The following is an 11,223-nucleotide window of genomic DNA, read 5'->3' as shown; positions in this document are numbered from 1 at the left end:
ATCTGGTCTTCAACTTTCGATTTTTTTTAAAAAAAAAAAACATGTTTTTATCAAATTGAGATACTGTGACACAAGCTTCCAACAGTCCCTTTATTCTCAAAGAAACTTCAAAATAAGGGTGAATTAAAGCATACGAAGAAGAGTGAAACAAAATTCCTAACATAAAAAAACTAATTTATTATCAATTCTTATCAATGGCACAACAAGAAGGGGGATTACTTCTTGTTGATTTGGGTGTCATTTTTCCCCCTAATGATCAAATCCACATGATAATAATAACAATCTCCCTGGCTCTTGTAACAAACTCTCCCACTAACCCTCTCCTGGCTGTTGTGATGTTCTCTCTTTTCTCTTTTTTTTCTAACTTGAGTCAGGAATAGAAAGTAATTAGACCGCCATGAGTCCCAGCTGGGGTTCAAAGTGGAGCGTGGAAAAGCAGCCGCTTTCTTTGCCAGCCATCAAAGCCAATCTCTGCCTCTACACACACTTTTCTTTTATATATTTATTTTCTGCCATGTTTTTTAATGAAACTTCTCAGAGAATAATGAAGCAAGTTGGAAAATGTCTCGTCTCTCAGTGGTGACTGGAAGATGAAAGCTTTGAAGGCAACTTTAAAAAGAAAAGAGAAAGTTTGACCCAAACTGAAATAAGTTTTTTGTTGTTGTTGTTGTTGTTGTTTTGTTTGTTTGTTTGCGTCACTTTTGAAGCGTTACCTCCGGCAGGTCTCGCCGCCTCGGTCCACAGACTCTCCAGGCCGTCGTCTCTGGGCATCATGTTGAGCGGTCCGATTTCAGGTAGAAGGAGATCTGAAGACGAGGATTTCGTTGGTGCATCGTGACCCCTCGCTGAAGGATGTGTGGAAGTCCGAGGAGTGACCAGCAACAACGGAGGGACGGGACTAAAGGAGACCGGTTTGGGGGACCAGAAGGGAGCGTTTGGAGAAGACTGCATGGTCGCTTCGAAGTATCCATCCTGTCCAGAATCAAAAGCGGACGACTTGGTCGCGTCTGTTCCGCCCTGTTTGCTCTTTTGGCTGTAGGAAGAGTCCGTCTGTGGCGCAATGGAGGCCCAGAAACTACCTGAAGTCCGTGTGTGGGTGTTCATGTCGGTGTCCACCTGTTGTCTCCCATCTGTTGGACCCACAGGCTTGTCCTCCTTTACAAAATCTACATCTTCCCCCTCAGGTTCGCTCTCGGTCTCCTTTCGACCAGCCTTGCTCAACCCAAATCTTCCACGAGCGCTGACCCCGTTTCTCGCCTGCGTCACTGGACCTATCCCCTCCGGCCCTCCATGTGGGCCAGTCCCTCCTCCTGCGCCTACATCCAGCATGAAGCTGGTAACGCGCTCTTTCTCCAAGGGGGCAGACTCTGTGGTGTGCGCCACCCGGTCCGTTGCGCAGTGCTCTTCGCAGGAGCTGCCTTGCATCCGGCTGAAGCCGGGGACGAGCGTGGGGGCCCCGCAGACGTAGAGGCAGGCCTCTGCCAGGAGGAGCGCCCGGAGAATGGAGGACATCATCTTCTCTGTGTCTTCTCAGCGCCTGTTGACAGACAGCAGTGAATTAATAAATGCTAGCAGGCTTGAAGAGAGGTGGGAGGAACGGCTGTCTGCTGGTCGTTGGTGGTGTTACTAGGCAGACATGTGGCTCCAGCACAAACCAGGGATGACGAGGCATAACATGTTAGGGAGTTAGGACGCAGAATAAACTTCATTCGAAGGCTCTTTAACAGAAGAATAAAAACAAACAGGATTGAATTGCTTTACGACTCAGTTAGGCCTTGAATGAGTCTTCTTTTTTATGCAAATCCAACCAGTGGGGAAGTTAACCTGCATGTGTCGTCAAGGTGAATACATACCTGTCGCCTTTTCACCCGTTTTGAGGTGACACCATTTTACCTGATTTCTTTGCGTCTACATTCACCATAATAAAGTACTTTTGCTTCAAAATCGCTAAGCTCGAAAATATTGATTTGTTTATATATTTGATAAAGGGATTTGGTTCTCCGTTCTCTTAATTAGACTAAAGACTGCAATAGTAAATGTCAGTGTCATCACAACTCTTTTCAAAAAAGCACAAGAAGTACAGTCAAGCTAATTTTATATATATATATAGAGAGAGAGTAGTAGTAGTTCTCAGTAGTTGTGATTAGTTAGAAAATGCTGATTTTTTTGTGCGCGATGAGGTAGAAATCTTAATTTTATTTTTTATTTTTTTCTTCTTTTTTTGTGAGGCTGCAGATTCATGGCTTCGCCCAGGTTGTGTCGGTGGGTGTGAATGAGTGAGAAAACAGGGTGAAAATATAAGAAAATAAGAAGGAGGAAGAGGAAGAAGAAGAGGGAAAGTGGCAAACAGATGGAGAAAACGAGAGGAAATCTGACACAGCAATCCTCAGCCCCGCTTCACTTCTGCTATAAATAGCACCAGGTTTCCTCTCCTTTAGGACCCACTTAAGATTCTTCGATGCAGATCGTTGCAATATATATGTAAAAGAAATACACCCTATACCAAATGCAAACGCTAACCCTGCATGATTTGTGCAATAACAACAGAACAGGTTGACACCCATTTTTGCTGTCTAAGGCAAGAGGAGAAAACATATACATATATATATGTCACCCCCATTCGATGCAGCATAAGATCAATGCTTCAATCAAACCCACTTACTTTCCATGCCCTTGCAATCGATTCGATCAATATAATCGATCGGCCCTGTCAGTGTGCGCGTGCAGACCACCTCCCACCACCTGACAACATGACCACGCCAGCATCTGGACTGTAAACAAATTCCCCACTGCGGTACTGAGTCACATTTCTCCAGTGTGACAGCTCAGAATCGGTCCCCCCCCACATACCCCCCCTCCCCTGAGACCGCAACACCCTCAACATCGCGACTTGCGTGTCGAGAGTCTCATGCAGGGCTAAAAATAAAACCAGAATACCTTTCAGAGCTCATGGTGGGTCTTCTTGCGCATGGACGCCGCCGAGGCTTCAGTGTGTAGGAGAATGCCAAATTGATGCTGCGTTACCAAACAGGGGCTGAATTCAGTGTGGTAGGGTAGAAACCAAGCTGGAGAGAGGCAGACTGTCTCTGTCCGTCTGTCTCTCGAGTGCTGCTGCCACTAAATGCTTTCAACCTGCGAGGGGGGGATCCGCGTCTTTGATTTTCTTTTCTTAATTCTTCGAGAGCACATCTCCCTTATTTTGTGATCATCCTTCGATACGCCCGTCAGGCGGACTGTGGTGCTGAACGGACAGCTCCTCCACCTCAAATTCCAGGTGGTGGTGGCAGCATCACGCTGCGGGGGATTGACCTATCAACAGGGATGTTGAGCGTTGCGGAGAAGATGGGTGGAGCTAAATACAGGGGCAACCGTGGAACAAAGCTTAGCTTAGCAACATGTAAAACACTTTGGACAGCCGCTCCAAACATGAAATCAGAGCAGCGCATGGGACGATATATATGACCTTGAATCGTAGTAAAACATAGATGTTTGTGGTTGACAAAATGTGTAAAAAAAAAAAAGCCAAAGCTATTCTATAGCTAACATTCTTTTTTAGTCATTTCGTTGGACCTGACTGTAAGCTGACAAATAGATTATAATATATTATGATTTTATGCATATTATGGCACATGCAATCAATTTGCTCAAATATTTGAGTTATTATCCAAAGTTCAATATTAGGGGGTCAGATAAAATTAAGTTTTATTTATTCATTTTGTTAATAAATAAAACTTGCTTTGGCAGCTGTTAAATGATAATAGGTAGTTGTGTTTGTGTCTGTGTCTGAAAGAGGTCAGCTCTAACCAGGACACTAAACAGGTGACGTAGCAAAATAAGTCAACATGTTTGAAGGGGTGGAGCTGTTTCTCCTGATCCCAGGATTACATCTTAATTACATCTCTAAATCAGTTTTCATGGAAATAATAGTTATCAGGAAAAAGGAATCAATAGTACTTCCTTTTTTTTTTTTGACAGATTGTAGAAGAGGAACGTTGCCAAGACAACAGATGCGTTTCAGTGCTTCATGAAAACTAGAGATTTATCGTGTAGGATTTGCTTTTTAAGTTGAAATCTGTAATAGATTCTCTATTTTTTTAGATGTCACTTTATGACATCTAAAAAAACCCAATGCTATTGTAAAGTGACATTACCGGACATAAAATGTTCCCTGACTCGTGCCTGTTAGAGAGTTTCTGTCTCCCAGTTAGGCTTTTTCCTGCAATCCCTCCGGTCTGTGAAGAGGCAGCCCAGGCTAAGAGGAAGACAACTAGTTTTTTATTATGCGATGTTAAGCCGTGACTGCTAGACGTTAATAGCTAAAACCATTTCCTGAATTAAAATAGTAAAATGCCAATATTTGATGGGTTGGGAAGTGGAGGAGAGAAGACTGCCATTGTGATTGATTTGGGAGCAGCATACACAAAGTGAGTATGCGTTGTTAGCAAAACAGGCTACCGCCACCAGGTTAGCATGCTAATATGTAGCTTTTTTCGCCCGTATCGTTGATTCTCTCGTTTTTGCGATGTGTCAAAGATAAGCTGAATTTAAAAGTTTGTGGCTAATAATGGAACTGGGTCGTGCATATTCAAGTTACAGGGTAAAGAGTTCTTCTGATATGCTAAGCCTATTAGCTAATGCTAACGTAGCTGTAGCTGACAACTTTAGCTACAGCTAGGTGGAATTATAAGTAAGCAGAAAACAAAACCCTTCAAAATGCTATCAGTTTTGTTTAAATTATATGGAATGTTGGTCGAAACGTTTTTAATTACGTATGTTTTACATATGTAAGCTCCGTAATGTACTGGCAGTTTTTCCAATTAACCTAAGCTAACACAGCGCCCCAAAAATGTTATTCACATATTTATTTAGCAAAGAGACTGACATAAAATCACATGCAGATCAAGTGGGCTGCTCTCTTTTATTATACAATGATTTCCTTTGTGAGTCCAACAACATGGGGCACAGAGACCCAGTGTTAATTTGTTGATGGCAGATACTTTTTAGTGTTCTTGGTATTTTTTTATTAGGTAATGTTCAACTCCCATTTCAATATGTAGTTTTTTTTCACTGGGTGCACACAGTACTTTAAAAATTGTGGAAAAGGGTTACTTCATTATTTTCAATCATGATAATAGTATAATAGGTTAAGGCAGTGAACAAATCTTTCTGAATTGTTGTAGTGTGAGATTATTCTACTGCAATAAAATGTATTTAAAAATTGTTTTATTTACATCTTTGCAATGAGTGGCAGAAGATTTGTGTCACACACCCATATTGAAGTCAAAAGAAGGCTTAGTTGTAAATTTTACAAAATTTCTCATATATATAAACATACATGCCAGCTCTGATGAAATAATTTGTTTTTTGCAGATGCGGCTTTGCAGGGGAAACGGGGCCCAGGTTCATAATTCCGAGCGAGATCCAGAAACCGGGACAACAGCAGGTAACTCTCATGATTTCCTGTAATTAATCAGTGTGTGGGTGGGTTAGCAACATGTGTGTCCTAATGCTGTGTGCTGTCTCATGCAGGCCACCAAAGTGGTCCAGTACAACATCAACACAGAAGAGCTTTATGCCATCCTCAAAGAGTTTATCCACATATTGTACTTCAGGTGACATGCTTTTCCTGCAACGAATGTGCTTATTTCAAAACTGTTGTGTTGTTACAGTAAGCAAACACCATAGATGATTCCCAGCAGCAATGATGCGTTGTAACTGAGTAATGCAGCCTCATCAAATTAGAATCTGTCCCCCATCAGGCACCTGTTGGTGAACCCTCGCGACCGAAGAGTGGTGATCATCGAGTCCATCCTCTGCCCATCCCATTTCAGGGAGACGCTCACCAAGGTCTTCTTCAGACAGTTTGAGGTACCACAAAAGACAACGATTGTTGTTACAAATGCTTAGTGTAACAGTTAAGATTGCAAATGTGATTGTTCAGTCTCTCTGCTTCACAAAGCTCACTGATAATAATGAATGGAGTGAAAACATATCTGATGCTTCTGAGTTGCAGCCATTTGGACTTGGGTTTAACTCTTTGGCCCAACAGTTAACTTTTTGTTTCGTTTTTAATCCAGGTGCCCTCTGTGCTGTTCGCTCCCAGTCACCTGATGGCCGTCATGACTTTAGGCATCAACTCTGCTCTGGTGATGGATTGTGGGTACACAGAGACTCTCGTGCTGCCTGTATCCTTTTATTTATTTTTGGTGTTATTGAATAATCCAAAACAACAAACGGCAAGACTGTAAAGTGATTTTTATGCAGATTGTCTAAAGGGAAACAATGAGATTTTTGATATTTGTTAAGAGATTGTTAGTAATCTTGTCGCAATAAGGATTAGTCAGTCAATCACGTGTTAAATTAAAATGAGCTCAGAAATTTCCATTCTGAGGATTAATTGTTTTTTAAGGTTAATTTTGCTTACAGAGACATTTTATTCATTGTTTCTGGTTGTGTTTTATTTTGGATATTTAAAACACCTCCCAGTTACTGTGTTGAGTTTTTTTTTTTTCATAAAGTTAAAGTTTAGCTGTTTTTGAGAGAGCAAACTTGCATTGTTATGCCGTTATCAATATAATACTTGAAGTAAGTAGTTGTTACAGTAGTAACAAATCAACAATATTATCGTTTATCGCCATAAGTACAATAAACGATAACATTATCGATTATCGTCCAGAAAAATGTATCATGTCAGTAGATCATAAATCCAGTTTAGTTTTACACTTTGACAATTTAATTTTATGAAATAGCATTTACTTGTAACATTAAACAATACTCTACTTGCATTTTGCCTTTCAGCGGCATTTTCATTGTAAGCATGAAGGCTGGGATTAATTTCTTTTCTCTGTTTCTTTTGTGAATAAGGTTGTACTGTTCTCTGTTTCTCTAAAGCGATAACCAAGATTTACTAGTGGCGCTTCCCTGAGAACAACCTTAACTTTGCTGCATTAGATTTACGAGTGTACTCCGATCCTCCCGGCCTGGGAGGCTCTGCCTCTCGGAGGGAAAGCCATTCATAAGTCAGTACCTCATTGTCTGTTAATATTTTATTTTGCACTTACTTAACTGTGGCGGTTTTGCCTGTCAGGGTTAATTTAAAATGGCACTGTTTGTTGATTCCATTGTGTTTTCTTATTGCAGAGAACTGAACGGGTTTCTCGTGGAGCAGTGCACCGTGGACACAGACACCACCACCGGGCAGAGCGTACCGGCCGTCATCGGTAACGACAGGCAGCTTAGACTAAAAATTACTGCGACCCATAATGCATCATTCACTATTCATACAAAGGGCTTGTTTCCGCTCAGCGTTCCCGTTGAATCCCTTTCTCTGTTTTTAAATTATGCATTCACAAAGTTTGTGTTAGCGTTTCCTCTTCAGTTTTTCTTAGCAAAGGTAACCAAACTGTATTGTTCAAATCGATGATAATTAAAAAAAACAACAACAAAAAACAAAAAAACAAATGTAGCATGTTAAATAGATCTCTAATAAATGTATTGGTCCTTTTTTAATTATAAAAATAAAGACTGACACATTCTCTGAAGTCCATCTGCTACTATTTAGGAAATAGCAGCAGTCCCAGCTGTTCTTGAATCCTAATTAAATACAACACCAAGCAGTTGTAATTAATCTCCACACCAGTGTCAGTTTAGATTCACGTCATAGATTTAAATTAGTGATGCGCATTTCTGTCTTTTCCTCAGGAACCATCCCAGAAGAAACAGTGGAGGACATAAAGGGTGAGTTTAATTGGCACTTTCTACTTTTCCTTAATGAAGATCATTGACCAACTACAGGAGACAAAATATTTCTGCCAAAAAATCAGAATAACTCAACATCGAGGCATTGTTACTGCTGTAATTCTATCACTGGGTGGTTAATATAGATCATATTGGTGTTAGCAGTATGTTTCTGCTTAATTCTCTTCACATATTCTGCTAATAGATGACCTAACCTGTCTGCAAGTTACACCTCAGTTCAGAAGTCTGCGTAGATTGTTGATGTTCACAGAAGTAGTGTGTTGATTTTCGTTTGCTGCTTTGTTTCTTGCAGCCAGAACATGTTTCGTCAGCGACTTGCAGAGAGGCCTCAAGATCCAGGAGGCCAAATTTAACCTGGACGGTACGGCCGAGGTAAGAGGAGTGTTTGCTGCGCTGCTTTCATTTTACCGTTTTGGTTCCTCAGAAAGTTTGGATCCAAAAAAACGACCAAAACTAAAAGGGCCCTAAATGTCATGAGGTTGTACTGAAATCTGTGTAACTTGTGTGTCTTTGCAGCGTCCAGCTCCTCCTCCGGATGTCGACTATCCTCTGGATGGAGAGAAAATCCTGCATGTTCAAGGATCCATTAGGTAATCTGAAGATCTTTTCATCTGCTTTTGGTTTTTGCCGTTTTAGAACAACTTAAGCAAGTTCTTGTGGCATTTCTCACTGAAGAACATGTAAATTACTGTCTGGACCGAGTCGTTTTAGAGATGCAAAACTTTCAGTGTCTAACGATTTGATCCTGATTTTTAGGATCACGATTCGATTCAGAAGCAATTTTTTAATTCAGAAACTAATATTTTATATTTAGTCTAGAAATTATGGTTAAATTATGTGACTGACAAGAGGAAAAGACTGCAAATAAATGTAACATTTATTTAAAACAATTATGAAAAGTTCCATTAGTTTATTTTTAAACAAAAATAGGTTTGTACATAAAATTCTGCAACTTAAATTGCCAGTAATAGGTTGGCTTGGCTGGCTGGCTTTTCCTTAAATTAGAAAAAGATATCAAAGAATTATTAAAAAACAAAACAAAGCAAGCTAAAATCGGGTTTTGAGTGTTTTCAATTGATTCAGAATTCCCAGGACTAGAAATTATTTTTTATAGAATCCATTTTTTCCTGCACCTCTGTTTTGTTAAAGGAGTTATTTTGTCCGATCTTGCAGGGACTCAGTGATGGAGATCCTGTTTGAGCAGGACAACGAGGAGAAAAGTGTGGCGACTCTGATCCTCGACGCTCTAGTGAAGGTACGCTGTCATTTAATAAGTGTAGTGTATCAAACAGATGTAGTTTTTATTTGTATTCATCTATAACCTGTGGAAATCTTTTTTGTTTTGTTTTGTTTTGTTCTCAGTGCCCCATTGACACGCGTAAAGTGCTTTCCGAGAACCTGGTGGTGATCGGAGGCACGGCCATGCTTCCCGGCTTCCTGCACCGCCTGCTGGCTGAGATACGCCTCCTGGTGGAGAAACCCAAGTACAGCAACGTTCTGGCTAGCAAGAACTTCCGCATCCACTCCCCACCGGCGAAGCCCAACTGCACCGCCTGGCTCGGAGGTACAAAAAAAGCATTTTCAGTGTTATTTCCTGCTGACTCTCTGAGTTAGCAGATTGGAAAAAAAATATGGCTGTGTGGGATAAAATATTTCTTCAAAATCAGCACTTAGAGGAGAAACAATTCAGTCAGCTATTTTTCGGAGCTTCAAATGAGTTCTTTTCAACATCTGTTGTTCCCTCTCTAAACTTTTGTTTTGAATTTCTCCTGATCCCTCTAGGCGCCATCTTTGGGGCCCTTCAGGACATTCTGGGCAGCAGGTCGGTGTCCCGGGATTACTACAACCAGACCGGACGCATCCCGGACTGGTGCTGCTTGAGCTCCCCGCCTCCTGAGTCCTTCTACGAGGCGGGGAAGACCCCCCCTCCACTCATGAAGAGAGCGTACTCCATGGAGAAGTGAAACATAGCCAGATAGTTTTTCACTGAACAGTTCGGTAATCTTTAATTTAACATCGCGACACTTTGTCAGACTGATGTGTTGACTTCTCACAGATTTTTGAATGTCGACTAGGTAAGACTTTAAACGCTAATTTGTGTTGTCCTGGTTTGCATGTGTGTTATCTATAAATTCCCACCATGATGAATGAAATCTCTTCACGTAAACAGTAAATGTAGCAACAATCCCTTATTGATTTGCAGTTGCACATACTATTAATAATTAGATGAACACAGGCCTGAGACATCAAATGCAGACATGCCATCAGTCACATCGCTGTACGTGTATCTTCACACTTCAGTATTTTTATTGGCAGTGAATCAGAGGAAATTCTGCAGAGGTCAGCAGAAATGTTGAAGAATGACGTCTTATAAGTTATCTGTTTATCACTAAAAGTGTTGCTTATGTAGTCAGACTGTTATGTCCGTTGAAATGAATAAGTTACCCATTACAGTCAAACAATTTTCACTTATTTATTGTTTCTACCTAGCTGTTGGAGGTTTTGGATCGTTTTTACCCATATATTAAAGCAATTCTGGATGGATTATAAGTTAGAGTGTTGACTGAAGGTCAAAAGTTTGCTTTGCACCAACACTATAATTAAAGGTGTAATCCACAATTTATACACATCTCTTGACAAGATGTGTAATTCACTTATGTACTTGGTAATATATTTGTGTGTCTTGTTTTTGGGCTATTCAAAACATTCCTTTGAAAATTTCTCTGTAAACCATCATAACTACAAATAAATGTCCAGAATTGAGTCTGCTTCTCATTGGTTGATCGGTCCCTCATGATGACTCCTTCCACTGAGAGCGCTTCTGAAATAAATATCTCATTGTTTGCATTGTAAGTAGTCTACGTTTGTGTAAAAGTAAGATCTTGGTTCCCCACCATACACCACAAGTTTATACTGTGTCAGTAAATGTCACATATGTTTACCTTTCAAAGTAGACCGAATATGTATTGAACATACAGAGAAAAGAGATAGAAATCCAAGAAACCAGATGAAATCATTGCTGATGCAGTGTGGCAATTAGATCAGCTGGTTTAATATTAAATGATGGATTATAAAAAAAAAAGGTTCCTCATTACCAAAGCATTGCACAACCAGCGACAAACCTCAAAAAGTTTACTGATTGCAATAGTTCCAGATTTTTTTCTAAAGTTCTGAATAGCTGTGTTTTTATGAGAAATGTGCTCAAAACTTTAGTCAATATTCTCCTAATGTAAAAAAAAAACAATTCCGAAATTTAGATGTTTCCTTTAAATAATAAGTGCAATTAAAATCACACTGAATAGGTGTTCAAAAACCACTTCCTGTTGTCTTCTTCATCTTTTCCACCAGTAGTAACAGACGGTTGTTGATCACATGACTTGTGTAACAAAGTGTTTCCATCACTTTTTTTTTTTTTTTTTTTTTTTTTTTTCTCCTTTTTGGGTTTTTCCATTTTCCCTTTTTTGT

At 40.2% G+C, this 11,223-nt stretch overlaps 2 protein-coding genes across 2 annotated transcripts in view; one reads left to right on the top strand and one right to left on the bottom strand.

The window, feature by feature from the left end:
• The window catches only part of armh4 (armadillo like helical domain containing 4), a 10,663-nt gene extending 7,358 nt beyond the window's left edge, over positions 1-3,305 (bottom strand). Inside the window, exons 1-2 of the mRNA XM_015044155.1 lie at positions 2,938-3,305; positions 714-1,537 (exon numbers count right to left, since the gene is read on the bottom strand). Coding sequence (XP_014899641.1) covers positions 714-1,515 — 802 coding nt within the window. The 5' untranslated portion in view covers positions 1,516-1,537; positions 2,938-3,305. The remainder of the gene's footprint in view (positions 1-713; positions 1,538-2,937) is intronic.
• Positions 3,306-4,208: 903 nt separating this feature from the next.
• On the top strand, positions 4,209-10,521 carry actr10 (actin related protein 10). Its single transcript, XM_015044154.1, has 13 exons — positions 4,209-4,424; positions 5,371-5,443; positions 5,530-5,612; positions 5,760-5,868; positions 6,078-6,185; positions 6,952-7,019; positions 7,141-7,220; positions 7,702-7,737; positions 8,051-8,130; positions 8,275-8,348; positions 8,932-9,013; positions 9,121-9,322; positions 9,541-10,521. Exons 1-13 carry the CDS (start codon positions 4,348-4,350, stop codon positions 9,720-9,722), a joined length of 1,254 nt encoding a protein of 417 aa, XP_014899640.1. The 5' UTR covers positions 4,209-4,347; the 3' UTR covers positions 9,723-10,521.
• The last annotated feature ends 702 nt before the right edge of the window (positions 10,522-11,223 follow it).

The sequence above is a fragment of the Poecilia latipinna genome, unplaced genomic scaffold (genome assembly GCF_001443285.1).
Source record: "Poecilia latipinna isolate Pla-1442-1.1 unplaced genomic scaffold, P_latipinna-1.0 Scaffold663, whole genome shotgun sequence".
Classification (NCBI taxonomy): Eukaryota; Metazoa; Chordata; class Actinopteri; order Cyprinodontiformes; family Poeciliidae; genus Poecilia; species Poecilia latipinna.
Note: the sequence above shows the minus strand (reverse complement) of the source record. Positions and strands in the feature narration are given on the sequence as shown.